At 39.5% G+C, this 15,677-nt stretch overlaps 1 protein-coding gene across 1 annotated transcript; it reads left to right on the top strand.

The window, feature by feature from the left end:
- The first annotated feature begins 791 nt into the window (after positions 1-791).
- SUSD2 (sushi domain containing 2) lies at positions 792-15,414 on the top strand. Its single transcript, XM_085075728.1, has 15 exons — positions 792-986; positions 2,261-2,465; positions 3,297-3,448; positions 3,940-4,107; positions 4,354-4,528; positions 5,454-5,655; positions 6,658-6,743; positions 7,557-7,825; positions 8,706-8,849; positions 9,231-9,386; positions 9,659-9,907; positions 10,347-10,619; positions 11,102-11,284; positions 14,733-14,823; positions 15,132-15,414. Exons 1-15 carry the CDS (start codon positions 920-922, stop codon positions 15,154-15,156), a joined length of 2,445 nt encoding a protein of 814 aa, XP_084931854.1. The 5' UTR covers positions 792-919; the 3' UTR covers positions 15,157-15,414.
- The last annotated feature ends 263 nt before the right edge of the window (positions 15,415-15,677 follow it).

Here is a 15,677-nt window from a genome sequence, read left to right as displayed (position 1 = left end):
TGCTAGTCACCAGGTGACACCAGCGAGTCATTTAAGTCACTGCTCATGTGCCTGTCGCTTAGATTGTCGCTTAGATTGTCGCTTCAAAATTCCATACATCGGAGGATTTTTCCCAGACAGAAGCTTTCAGGACAGAGAGGACTTGCGGGTCTTTACCTCCCCAGGACAGCCTACCACCTGCACCTGAAACACTGGGGCTACGTGTTTTCCTTCCTATGGAAAAGACCTGTCATTCTCTTTCTGCAGCTCATTGCCAAAATTCCGATTCCACCTCCCAAATTGCATGTCTGCAGTGATTGCTCCCACGCGAGAGAGGTGGTGAGGCACAGGTAGAAGTGCCCTGAAATGGAGGGGAACCCCCTGATTTAAGCCCTTAAATTGGTGAAAAAAAGGTGAGTTTCCTACAATTTAACCCCTTAAAATGAGGGGAAAGGAGGGGTCTACCTTGGCTTAAATTAACCCTCATGCTGTCACACTGTGCAGCAAACATGCTTTCTCAATATCTCATTATCTTCTGAACAAAATTGCAGTGTCAGCAACTGTTCTTTATCATTCTTCGAACTGATAAAAGGCTTTAGTTCCTCCAGCAAAATTAAAGCATAGAACTTATGCCAATGACCCCATGGTCTTGAACTTTGAAGCAGGAATGCTTGTAAAACAATAAACATCTGCCCCCCCTTTCAGAACAACTAGACTATTAATGTGTAGGAGTGACTATCTCCCCTTCTATCTTTTCCTGGATTGGAGATGACCTCTGAAATGAGCATTTCCTTCCATTTGTTTTGCTTCAGTAATTTGCAACAAACCTTTGAACAGAGAGAATCTTGTTTATTTCTGGACACTTGTTTCCATTAAAGACTTCTCCCAGACCAGCACAAAGACTACCACAATCAGCCATCCTGAATCATCTGGACAAAATATGAAATTCATTGGCTTTCATATTTCTCTCTTCATTCTCTCCACCTTCACTGTTCTTTGGAATGCAGGTGAGTGATTTTCAAATATTTTGCTGCTTTTAACTATAAATTCTTTTGATTTTCTTCAGAATACACACCTTGGTAAGAAATTGCTGATACCATTTGTACAAGCTAAAGCAAAGGCACACAGGCCAGTTTTTGCCTGCATGGTGTCATTTTCAATGCCTTCCTCTATAATTTCCAGCAGATCAGTAGATCTCTTCTGTAAATTAACAGACAAACAGACAATCTGGAGAATGTAGTGACTATATTTAAAGACAGAGGAAAATTTTCTAGGTTCCCATATCGAACAAGCATTTTTACTTCCCTTCTTTGCATTTTCCCATGCTGGTTCTTCACCACCCACCTTGACCCCTGCCTTTCTTTTTGCTTGTATCCTCCTGAATAATCAATCCCCCCTTAATTACCTTTACATAATTGGTTCCAATTTTGCAAGATCCATGTCCAAATTTAGAATCTCTGATACTTACCTAGGTCATCTCAGCATTGCATGGTATTATTGATATAGCTCTCAAGCAGTGCTATCCTTGCAAGATTCCACTTCCCAAAACTCCTCAATGCTCCAGCTGTCTGTTCAGCACATCCATCTCACCCTTAACTGTGAAATCCAGCTATTCTTCACAGTGTTACCATAATGTCTGTCTTCTCACTGCTTTATTTGTGGAGAAGTTTTCTGTGTGATGTCCAGTAATTACTCATGGTCTGTTCAGCTAGACTTCAGCCAGACCTAAGCCACAAGCCTACTCATCTGTCTGTGTGCCCAGGGCTCCTAACACCTGCCTTGTTAAGGCCAGACTCAAATGAAATGCCCAAAACAAAGACATTTCAGTAGCTCATAATAAACTTGTGTTGGGGCATATTTTAACACTCCCTTAACTTTCCAAGAGCACCAGCCTTCTGTTCTTACTGATTCCCATGTAGGGTTGATGGTGGGCAAACCCCATTCTGGCATGTGTAAGACTTACTCTCAGAAATAAATGTAATTAGTGACACTCCCTGAGGGGCTGCTCTGGAGATTTATCAGTCTATTACATGTAAAAATACCCATGGAATTGATGAAATTATGTAGCGGCTGGGAGGTAAATAAGTGTATTTTGCTATTCAAAATGGAGCAACCTTAACATGCAGGTGATTACAACCTTCACCTAAATACATTCCTAAACTAACATAACCAGCCTATATTATTTACTTACAGCAGTCCTTTGGATGACATACTTCTGTTTCAGAGAACATCTAGACGAGTTCAAGAACATTCCTGACTGTTTTTTTCTTCCTTTCACAAGGTGCTCAAGACTCCTGTGCACATCACTGTGGGGAGCTGCTTGGTACCTGTTCTTGCCAGGTGACATGCCAGTCCTTGGGGGTATGCTGCCCTGATTATAAAGAATTTTGTCTTCAAATTTCTCCGTACTCAGGATCTCTCATGGGAGGCAAAGACTTTGTGATTGACAGCACAGCTCTTAATGCCTCTTCTACGATAACATGCAGGTGGGCCATGATTTTATATTTCTCTGCCAAAGTGAGATGAAACTTTATAATCTCACTCTCCAACAACAGGCAATTATCACAAAATGAGACCAGTCTATACAGGAGTGCAAAATTTTGTAAAGCTGTTAGAATCCTGAAACATACAAAAGTCCTGCTGACCCTCACCCTCAAGGATACCTGTTAACTGTATTTCTACACAGGATCATTTATTTTAGGTCAAGTTATTTTGTGGTACAATCATTACTGTGTTCATTCTTCCCTTAACATATTAAAACAGTGACTTTTCGAAAAGAGTTTCCTTTCAGGGCACTTGGTTTTCAATATTTCTTTAGCATTTCCCTTTGTGGGAAATACGTATTTATTTCTTAATCTGAATGAGACAACAGGAAGAAAGAAATGTGGGTAGGACACCTTATGTTTTTCCTGTAAGAGAAAACTGTTGATCCTAAATGTGCCAATCTGTATCACACCTTGGTGCATGTCTCACACGGGCAATACATGCAGTACACTGAATTTTGATGATGCTATAACGTTATATTCCTCTTCCTGCTGCCCTTTTGTTGCTAGTTTATCATGTCTCCTTCCCCCAATAATTAAACGGTAAATTGAAGGTTTGTGGATTGCTGTGTATTTGTGCAGTTCACAACAGAAGCTACATTGTGCTTATTACACAATGTGTAATCAGATTTTTCCAGTTTATATTCACTGCTACAAGCACAACAGCCCCAGACTTGAAACAATCCACTCATGACACAAGCTTACTTGATGAAACACATTCAGAATTTCCCCTCTATCTATGGTGACAGTGAAAAGTGTTTTCAACATCTACAGGTTCAAGCAGCAAATCATAACCAGTGGCTATGTTGCTCCGGATGGAAAAGCCCACTGCATCTCCCCATTGCTTTATGAGACTGGTTTCATCCCTTTTGAAGTTTCTACAGATGATGGGTTAACGTTTCCTTACTCTGGAACTTGGTTATCAGGTTACTTATTTAAATCTACAGCATCCCTATTCTTCCTGTATTCTTTCTCCATGGATGCAAGATTATATAAGGCTTTCTCTTTTCATCAGTTTTCCTCTTCCTTAACAAGCCTCAGTAAAGTAAGTCCTCTTGTTAATTCATCTTCTGAGAGATGAACTTTTACAGCAATTGAGTAGTAGCAGCAGCATTAACTCCTGAAAAGTCCTGCTTAAAAATGAGGTTGACCAAAACAGTTCCCATTTTGTCCCTACTTCTATCCCTTTTTGCCCCCTCTTCAGATTGCATTGTGGTGTTGCAATCTAAGGACTGCAGATATTAGTAAGTGTTGCATTCTCTCAGTTTCAGCTTATTCTTTTCATGTCATGCATCTTGTACTGTGTAAAACATAGCCAGGGGAAATACTGCTAAATCTTAAATAATATAGGAGCACTTTTTCAGGACTATGCAAAGCAAAAATGTCATTGGTCCTCTTTTTCTGCTCTGCAATGCAGTACATCACAGCAAGGTTTCAGATGGAGAAAAATGCACATTGGTAAATGCAACAAAATGGCAATACTATGGCACCCCCAACACTGGTGGAAACTTGACTCTTACCTGGACACAGCAGACACTTGCAGCAGCCAACGTCAACATAGAAGTCTGGGGATACCAGGAAACAGGTAAAGTGATCCTATTCCTACCTGTGCACAAGCATTTATCACACTTGTAATTCATGTGCAGAGCTCTGCACAGCTTGTGATCACTTTCACTGAGGCCTCAAGAAGAGACCTGCAAATACAAATAACTCATGACAGTAAGGTCAGCTTTTCCTCTTCATTTACATATGGGTGGAGACATCTAATTTCAATCTTCTGGCAATTGTTCTTTTCCAGTGTTGAAAACCATTTTCTTCCTCTGTCTGACAGGTGAGAGTTACTCAGAAAACTGGATGGCTGAATGGAAATATCTTTATACTTTGGCAAGACAAATCCCCAACACAGGGAAATTTTCTTTCATTCCTGTACCTGCTGAAGGAGATTACAGTACATGGGACTTTGGAATGTTGAGAATTATACCCAGTGACTATTCTAATGGGCAGAGGCAAGTGCATCACAACATTCAATAATAATAATAATTATTATTATTATTATAATAGCTACCTTATGATTGCTCCTGAAGTAAAGCTGTTGTCTCCTTTGGCATTTAAAACTGAGACTCGGGCTCCATTTCACATGAAAAAATGGGGAGAAAATTGGAAGGTCAAAAGTAAGAAAAACTCATGGATGGACATAAAGACAGTTTACTAAGTGAAGAGGAGCATGGAGGGAGAATCACAAAGTCTGCCACAAGCAGATTAATGCACAGTTAGTCACCCAGTAAGGGCTGCTTTGGAAAAACAGTTTTATTGATGAACATGATGGTTTATGGCATGGAATATACCTTTGGTCAGTTTGGGTTGGCTGTCATGGCTGTGTTCCCTTCCATGAGAAACAGAGAAGACCTTGACACTGTGCAAGCACTGCTCAGCAGTAGCTAAAACACTGATGTGTTATCAGCACTGCTTTGGTCACAAATCTAAAACAGAGTGGCTTTGGAACATTTCAAGGATTCTGAATGGCTTCTCCCCATCTGTTGACATTAGCCCTGACAGGACTGGGGTGCAGTGTTATGTTTTGTTAAAGAATCCAGATGTTCTTCATTCTCATCTAAATGAAATTACAGTGTCAAAAGGCATGAATAGAAAACCTGTCTCTAAAAGGACCCATGTATGTCAGGATCATGATTACTAAAATGTATTCTGATTGTTGCATACTTGCTGCATGCAGTCCTGTCACTTCCTGAATTTGAAAAATTTTGATTTGCCATAACTTTGTGCCAGAAAAAGAAAGCAGTGAGCTTTGCAATGAAATAACTTGAAAGTCAAAAGATGCTTCTTAATTGTAATTAAAATTGAGCCACAGTGTTACTGTCAAAATAGTGCTTGTTCAGCTATCAGATCTATTTTTTGCCTCTTATTTTTTTTCAGCAATATTCCATCAATCTGGAGCTCAGAGCATGCATTGGCTTGGCACCTGGAGAAAGACTTCAGAAATTACCCAAATGCATGGGCAACTGCAAAATGTACAGAATGGGTCAGAAAGGAAGATTTGCTCCCAAACTTCAAGGAAGAAATTATAGACTGCCCTTGCACTTTGGCACAGGCAAGAGCTGACACTGGCAGGTTCCATGTAAGTTACTAATTGATCCCTCTGGCTTATTACAACTCCAAGTAGAAGCTCAAAGAGTGCCAAACTCCACACACACCCCTATTCCCTCTCTAGATGTCATTACAAGGAAATTAAATTATATTTAGATTTGCACAAATAGCACATCAAATGGCAGAGGCAAATACAGCTTATCCAGGTAGTATAAATAGAAGCACCTATAGGATAGGAGATGGAAATTACATTCAGACAGGGAATTAAGACAGTAGTTCCAATGGTAGACTGAAAATACTCAGGAAGGACAGCGAGCTCCATGGAGTTGGGAGCAGGCATGACTTCTTCAAGATCCTGCAGGATGACAGTCTGTGTTTGAAGGTGATATCCCATGCTGTAACAAACAGACCAAATTTCTGCCATGTGTATCATGCTTTGCTGCAAACCCTTCTGCCTTGTACTTCAGAGTTCAAGTCCAGAGCTCTAATCTGTTATTTCCTTTATTCTGCCTCCTTCCTGCTTCTCAGTTTCACTGTTATCAAGAAACTGACAAAAGCTAAGAAATCAATTGCCATTTAGTCTACACTTTCACTTATACTACTGATCTGAGCACCAGATGAGGGTGACTTCCTCTCCTGTTCATTAACCAGATGGTGGCAGACATGATGTGTACAGTTAAAATCTTGTGAAGAAAAAAAGTAGATCTACTGCCTCTGTCTTAGAACATAGGACAAAATTTACACTGCAGTGTCTGTGTTTATTGTGCACTTACAGTTGAATCCCCATCTGGCCGCATTTATTCTTCAAGGTCTGTTGTAACAGACTGCCAAATGCTCAGGTTAGACATGTTGCTCCAGATACTTTAGTGTTAAATTCACCTTTTTTCCTATCATTCCATGCTATTCAACACACAACCTCAACCAGTTCATGTCAGCTTTACACATATGTCAGACACAAAGGGTGGGGACAGAACAGAAGAATAGAAAGGACAATGAGGAAAAAACCCCAAGTGTGAACACTGATCTTTTTCAGATGGATTATGGCTGTGACATTGAAAAGGGGAGTGTGTGTACTTATCACCCTGGTGCTGTGCATTGTGTAAGAGGCATTCAAGCCAGGTAAAGAAAATTTTTTAAACTACATTTTTTAAATTAATCATTTCACCTCAGAGACAGCAGCATCACAGAAGTCACAAAGGTCTCTGGAATCTTAATTCAGGTTCATGACAACTCTGTTTCACTCTTATTTGTATATTGACCCTTATTGCTGAGATGAAGTCAAGGCCCTAGATTTAATCAAGAGTAAATTGCAGTGTGTGAAACATGAGGATACCTAAACAAGAACTAATGTCTAGAAGAGTTTTGATTAGGCCTAATTAAGCCTTTTTTGTGTTGGTCTAATTAAATTCAACAAGTTATCCTTTGCACTATTTCTATCAGAACAAGCTTTGTTAACCTGCCCCTAAGTCTGAGATCGTTGAAGCATGTCAAGCCCTAAACTTTAATAAGGCAATTAAGTTGTTTTTCTAACACATGGACATGACTTAGAGCTTGCTTACTAGCTGCTATCTTTCTCACAGACTGAATTTCACTTCCAGTTAACACTTTCTTCTTGAAAGTATACAGAGATCAAACATCAAAGCCCATCCTTTCTTAAGAAAATTTTTACATATTCCACATTTGTCAACACTGTGTTTTTGTAGCTCTAAGGCCTTCCTTACTGCCTGGGTTAGAAACCATTCTCTCCCTAACCCTCATCTGATCTAATGTATAAGAACAGAGAGACAGCAGGGGTGAAGTCTAACTGGACATCATATCAGGCTTGGCAACTAAATATTTAGCTGTATCCATAAAAAAGCAATAAATAACCTCGAAATAGAAATAGCCCTCCCAGAGCTAAATGATGACTTTCTTGCTGCTTTTCTCAACCAGTCCCCAGTATGGGGCTGGACAGCAGTGCTGCTATGACTCCACTGGAACCCAAATCCTCACGCACGACTCCACAGGAGGCAGCACACCTGATCGAGGACATGACTGGGGCTCACCGCCTTTCTTGAAGCCTCCCCGGATTCCTGGCTTTTCTCATTGGCTTTACGATGTTATCAGCTTCTACTACTGCTGCCTGTGGTCTGATAATTGTGATTTCTATATGAATAGACGGCCCTCTAGTGACTGCAGGACGTACCGCCCGCCCCGAGCTGGTAAGGGCTTCACAATTTCCTGATGGAGTATAGATTTTTGATACAGTGTTGGCTTTTAGAGTATTTGTATGAGTATGCATATGAGTTGACAATGGTGAGGGTACAATGTCCTGTGGAAAAAATTCCATGGAAGGGTTTTTATTGATCTATCACTTACGAAATCTGTATGTGTGTTTTAACTATGCTGCAAGATTTTCTGCTGTTGAGTATCTCATTCATCCTTAGAACCTAAATAGCCAAAGCATAGTAGTCAATGTCCATGACCTTATATCATGCATATGCACTTCTTCAGATAAAAAGATGGTTAGAGATGGTTAATGACAGCTAGGAAGTAGCTAGAAGAGCTATCTAAGTCTTACCTTCTATGCTGCTGAGGTGCTGAGGTGTCCAGCAGGACTTGGCCTCCCATAAAGAAATGCAAAGAGGCAGCAGGTTGCATCAGGAAAAAGCAGAAAACTGTAGAGAGCATTGCATTAGATACCATAGGGTCATGAATGAGTGCTTTGGCTGCTTAAAGAAATCTCATCAATAGTATCAGCAAAAGCAGAGTTTAATATGAATTTGGGAAAATACAGCTTTATGGAGTTCGATGGCAAGGTGCATTGTATTACTGCACAGATTAAAGCATACAAAGGAAGATAAATTAGAAACAATTTAGACTGATTTACATGGAGGTTGGAAATGCAAAAGGGAATAAGGGTGCAAAGGATATGGATGCAAAGATTAGGAAATAGACTTGTATTTATGTCCAAATCTCATATATATAAACATATATTGCATGCAATGCAGGCTTCTAGCCTCTTTCCTTTCTCATGAGCTTGAGGAGAAATAGGTTGTGATTTTTGCTTGTTCTTAATTCTCTTTTTGCTTTTAAAAATAGCATCTGCCTTTGGGGATCCTCATTTCCTCACATTTGATGGTCTGAACTTCACCTTCAATGGCCTAGGAGAATACACATTGGTAGAGTCTGATCTTACATCCCTAAGAGTGCAAGGGAGGACACAGCAGGCACACTTTCCCAATGGTGAGTTGGTAGGAGAGGAAGCAGTGATAACAAATAATACCTTCTGAGCTTGCTTGATTTTCACGTTGCAGCAATCCTCCCAGTGTTTCTGGTCTTTTCCTTTTTTGGCCATTTATGAATAGACACCATTCTGAAGATGATCAGAAGGCAGATAACATCTTCAGAAAAGCTTCCCAATCAAAGTTTAATTGCAAGTTTCAATAGGTGTGAGTAATGGAAGTGTAAGGTTTTCTGCTGTGTTTAGGAGCTCAAAAGAATTTCTTATTTCTCTCTGTGCCCATTCTCATCAATAAAGAAACATAAGGCCAGTTCTAGAAATTAGTCAATAAGCAGAGCTGCCAGCTAATGCATTTTGATAGCATTGGTTTTTTTATTTGGAAGGAACTGGAGCTCAGGGCACAGGCTTGTCTGCAGTGGCCATGCAGGAGAACAACTCTGATGTGATTGAAGTACGCTACTCTGAGGATTTGAATCTGGAGGTCCTTTTGAACCAGAGGGTTCTCAGCTTCTCTGAACAAAGTTGGATGGACCTGAAAGGTTAGTTACACATATCAGCCTTGTAAGCAATTCTATTCTGATGGAACCTGTGTATAGTTAAAAATATCTCTAGATGCATGCATTTCAACTCCCTTTTCAGCATCCTTTTGTGAAGTGCTTTAAGAGGTGTCTTCAATGTCCATGTCTTCTATGTCCTCTTTTAGTGATTTGTAGAGCAATGGTTTTCCTTCTCATTGTGTGTACAGTGAATGGAATTGGATAATTGCACTATGGATAATTAGCTTTTTGTTCCTCTTCTTCATTGCTTATAGGTCTCTTTCTCTATTCTACACCTAATCAGAACATCACAGTGATGTTCTCTTCTGGGTCTGGAGTGGAAATAAGAGGAAGTGGAGGATTTCTGACCCTGACAGTTCTGCTCCCAGAGAAGTTTATGAATCACACACAGGGTCTCTTTGGGGTAATGAATGGCAATCCAGAGGATGACTACACCTTCAAGAATAAAACCACCATATCAACTCATGCAAGTCCCCAGCAGGTGTTTGAGTTTGGAGCTAACTGTAAGTTATTTCTCTGGTCTATTATGACATTTTCTCTACAAATTCAAAACAGTTTGTGATCTAAGGACTAGGAAATTAAGTCTGTGCCAAGCAACCAGTACTGGGGGGAAGTGAAGAGAGTAAGAGAAATATGTCCTTCTCTACCCCAATGGGCAGTGAAAACAGAACCAGGATGGAGTGTTCAGCACTTTGATCCATCAAGAGTCAGGCCTCACATTTCACAGCTTACACTTTCAGAATACCATCCACTATGGTCAGCTGAACACAACATCAGCAGACAATGGTGTTACAGAAGTACAGCAAAAACCAGGGCCAGCTATCTTTTCCCAGAGTATTAGCAATGTTTTCATCATGTACCATGCTGACAATTAAAAAAAAATTTAAATTGTTTATTAAATCATGAATATATTAATCTCTCTTTCTTTCTCTGTCTCCCAAGGGGCAATTGAAAATGGAACTTCTCTCTTTACTTATGACACAGAGTTCCTACTGAACAGTTTCTTTCATGGGGAAAAGCACAATGCTTCCTTTCTGCCCGTGTTCTCCCCTTCTGAAGACCCTGCTGATCCCCTGGTGGAAGAGATGGTCTCACTCTGTGACTCTGACCCATTCTGCAGATTTGATGTCCTGACAACAAGAAGCCTTCAAGTGGGAAATTCCACAAGACTTTCCCATAAGAATCACAAGCTGCTGGTAGAACATCTAGAGCCAGGTGATACAGTATTCTGCAAAACATCATTACAGAATCAGTTAGAAGGGACCCACTGGGATCTTCAAGTCCAGCCCATAGGGGGCATTGCTACAGTTATTTCTACAGGGCATCTAAAGAGTTAGCACTGTCTGAGGAGGCTTTGCTTAACTGTAGGTTCATGCACCTATAAATATTCTTATCATGGGGAATCATCCTTTGTACCAGGAAAACTTGGTACTGATAGAATACTTAGGCAAACTCAAATTTCTTTCCATTTCTTCCACTACACCACCACAGCATAGAAACTTTATTTTATATGCATTCACCTGTCTTCCTCGGACTTAAAAATAATTTTTAAAAGTAGCAGAAATTATTGTCTTCCAGATAGCCTAAAAATCTTTGTTTTTCCATGAGTTGCCACTAAAATGATGTTTGAATCATTGTAATGGAGATTTGCTGGTCCAAATCCTCAATACTCTAGCCAGATATGTCTCTTTTACTAGTGATCTCTTGTGGCTGGCTGGATCAACCAACCAATGGAAGAAAGAATGGAACTAACTACCTGCTGGGCTCAACCATCAGTTTCGCCTGCAATCATGGCTATGAACTCACTGGGTCACAGGAAAGAATTTGCCAAGGGTCAGGAGCCTGGTCAGGAGACACACCCCAGTGCATCCCTGAAACAGGTCTGTTGTCTTTCAGATATTACATATTGTCATTAAAAAATCATTATCAAGGACAAGGCAATCGCAGTATACCATGATGGCCCTTGACAAACTTCTCTTACCTGGGAAAACATTGGACATCAGCTGTCTGAATTTCTAGAATGACTGTTACTCAAATCTAAATAACAGGTGATTTTTTGTGGTTTTGTGCATTTTGTTGAGGGTTCAAAAGTTTTTGTTTTATCAATGGGTACAGGGTGGGTAAAAAGTGGATGGAGTCAGGCTTTTTTTCAGTGGTGCCCAGGGACAAGACCAGAGGCCATAGGCATGCTCTGAAACACAGGAAGTTCCCTCTGAACATCAGAAAACACTTTTTTACTTTGATTATGATTAAGCACTGGCACAGGTTGCCCAGAGTCTCTCTCCCTGGAGATACTCAAAAGTTGTCAAGACATGATCCTGGGCAACTGACTCTGGGTGTTCCTGTTCCAACAGGAGAGTTGGACAAGATGACCTCCAGATGTCCCTTTCTGTGATTTGAGAGCAGACACAGCCCACACTTGTTGAACACTTCCACTCTTTTTTTTCTAAAAGATTATGTTATCTCAAAACATAATTCTGTTATGCTATAGCAGTGAAACTATTGTGAATGATGTAATAGCATTTAGTGTAAGTAACAAATTTATTAGTCCTCTCCTGTTACTACTAATAGATTATCAATTAGCCTAGGATTGTTGGATTTAGTAGCAGTTAGGCTGTCTCTGTGATTTACAGAAAATGGCCCAAAATTTTCTTCTTATTCATTCATCACACACACTCCAAATGTCCTCAAGGTGGCAATATTTCAAAGCACCAGGGTGATGCAAGGCCAGACGGCATGTTGAAGCACTTTTAATGCTGAGCTAATAGTTCCCAAAAGCACTCACCAAATAATTCATACTAACAGATTCTCCATTCTAAGACCCTTCCAAAGAAATGTGAAAAGTGCACTTCACATCAGCAATGAATTCCTGTCATGCTGACACATTTCATCAGCCTCTGCTAGCCTGTAACAATTGCTTGTACATTTCTAACACAGTTCTAAGCATTTAATGATATTTCTAAGATGCACTGCAGTGAGTTTGGGCAGGAGAAAAATTTGCAGAGGCTAGATCTTAAGAAGTCAGTGGCAAAACATCCTGCCAAGCTGAAAGCTAAGAATATTTTTCCTTTGCTGCCATCAACCACATACATACTGGATAAGAGCCAGTCAGTCTCAATAAGCAAAACAGATGCTGACATTTACTCTAGCAAAAGGGGGGCAGAAAGGCAGCCCTGAGAGATCAGAGGGAAGGAGTTGGAGGATATGCAGTGATTGATTTCATTCAGAATGATGGAGACATGACACAGCTTTGTGGAAAAGCAAACAAAACCCACAATGTTTTCCAACGCTTTCCTGAAAGATGACAAAGAAAAATAAGGTGTGAAAGAATTTTCTTGATCTGATTGCAACAATGACCTTCCTTACTATTTGATATTTGGGATTCGAGCTAATTTGCCATGTGAACCAAAAATAATGATTTTTATTAGCCTCAGGAAGTTGGAGTATGACAATGCTGTCCCTCTATTATCCTAAGCTTACAGGTGTATCTCTTTACAGTGCTGTGTTCATTACATTTGCTGCAGTTTTGTGCAGATTCAAGCAGATTCAAGCTCTGTATTGCAAATCACCAAGGTTTTTAGTTGCTATATGCTTCCACTTTTCAAAAGATAGAACAGTTAAAATAAAGGCATGGGGACTAGGAAAATTGGATAGGAAAAGAGATGGAAACAAGAAAATGTAATGCCAGTTATTTTACAAAATCCATTTTGGTATTTGAGACTTCAAATACAAATTATGTTGTTGGGCCTGCATATTGTTATTTTTCAGTTTTGCTTCCTTGGACTAAAGTTTCCATGGAAATCCTCTGCTAATAATTATTTTGCTATGCTTCTAATTACAATCCCACTGCAAGTCTTGCCAGTACCACAGCAACCTCTCTTCACAGAATATCACAAAGAGGAAGAACAAAGAAGCCATCCAGCAAAAGCCAAAAGGAGATTCTAGTAAAATCAGATGTAACATCCAGCTAAAAATCATAAGTTAGTAGAAATAGACATATATCATCTTTTTGAGACAGAAAATAATTTGGTGATATCAAGGACAATCTGGTTTTGTTTGTCTTTTGAGTTATCTTCTCTTTTTTCCCCCCTTCCTCTACTCAGTTTTAGATTTCCTTTTCCAGGCCCAGGCTCTGTGTAAATACAGTTCTTTTTGAAAAGTTGTCAGAAATCTCATTAGTCTTCTGTGCTTTTTCTAAACACAAAGATTTCACAATAGAGGCAAATCACTACTGGACTAACTACTTCAGCCAATGGTGGGTTCTCATCACTTGGCAGAGACTGGGTACCTCCCTGTGAAGTATGTGTAGACCAAACATTAGGTTCAGAAATTACTGGATGACAGACCAATGCCTGTGAAACAGTTTTATGTATCCCATTTCTTTCCTTAAACTTCACTATAGACCAAATTACAAGCCAAATAATCTGTTCTAGGAGTCTGTTACATCACCCTGCCATCACTGTGCGCTAGGCTGTGGTTTGGGCACTTCTTAGTGCATGTGTGACTAAGTGATGCAAGGAAGGGCTGGTAAAAATGCAGCCCAGATGTATTAAGGCTCAGACACAAAATGCAGGAATCATTATTTCTCCCAGACCGCTCACTCCACATGCTGCATCTCCTAATTTTTATGAATATTCTTATGTGTCATGGTAATCTGCAACTGTTTAGTAGAGTAAGAAAACAAAATGAGAACTTTTATTCAAAATTTGTTTCATATCTGGTTTCTTTCTGTCTTTCAGGTGTCCTTATTAGGCAGTCACAGAATCAAGTTGACACTTTTCATGTTTTAGTGTGTTCAAACTCTCTGATGCAGTTCAATGTACTCACATCAGAACAGGAACTTCTGCTCTCTTTTATGCAGATTAATAAGCAGCAAAGGCACTTTCAAAATTTAATGCCAAAACAGGGGTAATTTATAAAGTCATCCAAATCATATGGAATAAGGATTGAAAGAAATTTCAGTCATTGTGATTGACACTTCTACATAAATATTGCACATTCACAGTGTTGACTACATATTAACCATTAGCAACCCTTTGTGTTACAACAGCTTTTGCACTGTTGCCCTAATAGTCAAATGTAGGAATTCTGTGAGTTCCTGATCATTACCAGAGAATCTGAAAAGGCAAAGGGTGGGAAGGAACCTCTGGAGATCTTTTAGTCCAACCCCCTGCCAAGGGAGGCAATTTGTTCCACAAATAAAGAGAACAGAAAAATTAACACTATATGTACAATTTCAAAAATTGTCATGTGACTGCATTCAAACAGATATGAAGAAATGTGTATCAAAGTCTTCATAGCTTTTTGTGGTTGGTCTCTGTTTTTCAGCTATTGAACAAATAATTCTTCTTGGCAGTGTATTTGGAATAGTTGGTATTGCAGTCCTGGCACGTCTGGGTTATTTATGCAGAAAGCAGAGGTAAGCCTTAACTGAACTGAAAACACCAATGAACCTCCTAAAGAAATAGCAGCTGTTATAACCTTTTTAATAATAAGTTAATAATGACCACTAGCAACAAACTGCCAGTGTGTTACAGGTAAAAAAAAGTGCAGCTGATGCATAGACACATATCAACTGTTTGTGCAACTGATTGGTGGAGAAAGAGGGCAGTGAAGTGAATGAAAATGGTTTTGCCTAGGAATACTGGCAGATTGAAATGGAGATATCATTGATTTCCTGAACTTTGTTATCAACTGTTAAAAATTTTCAAGCCTTCTCTGTTCCAGTGTCCACAAGGAACAGAATGCCTGATAAAATGGAATCAAAATTGAATCAATGGAAACACAATGGGGTTACAGTCCTTGGAAAGAAGACTGTATGTGTGAGGAAGAACTCAACACTTCTGAATTTATCATTTTAAAAAAAAAAAGCACACAAAGCAAACAGAACACTGCTATTGTTTTGCAGTATTTCATCAGCTTAAAAATGCTACATTCACTAGGAATTCAGCTCAAAGAAATAAGAATGTGCCATTTTACGCTGTGATATTAAAATGTATGTGTAAAGCCATGCTACTATATGGAGTCCTTTTTCTGCTTTTTATATGTGTCACAAAGGCCAAAAGAAATATAAGCATATTTTCCCCCTCAAAATCACCCTTAGAACTTTATACGATGGGAGGTTTCTGTATGCTAAAAGTGAGATTTAGCTATTGTATTAACTATTGTATTAACTATTAATACAATAGTTCAGGCCTACAAACTGCATTTTGTTTCTTCCCCTTTCAGAATATGAAGTTGTTCTCTCCCTTTATGGGTTGCTATTTGATTACA

This window comes from Lichenostomus cassidix, chromosome 15 (genome assembly GCF_008360975.1).
Source record: "Lichenostomus cassidix isolate B80296 chromosome 15, HeHo_3.0, whole genome shotgun sequence".
Taxonomy (NCBI): domain Eukaryota; kingdom Metazoa; phylum Chordata; class Aves; order Passeriformes; family Meliphagidae; genus Lichenostomus; species Lichenostomus cassidix.
Note: the sequence above shows the minus strand (reverse complement) of the source record. Positions and strands in the feature narration are given on the sequence as shown.

Coding starts and splice junctions, on each gene's coding strand:
- SUSD2 (XM_085075728.1), top strand. CDS start 920: ATGAAATTCATTGGCTTTCATATTTCTCTCTTCATTCTCTCCACCTTC. Junction 5,656..6,657: donor CTGACACTGGCAGGTTCCAT/GTAAGTTACTAA, acceptor GATCTTTTTCAG/ATGGATTATGGCTGTGACAT. Junction 14,824..15,131: donor TATTTATGCAGAAAGCAGAG/GTAAGCCTTAAC, acceptor TCTCTGTTCCAG/TGTCCACAAGGAACAGAATG.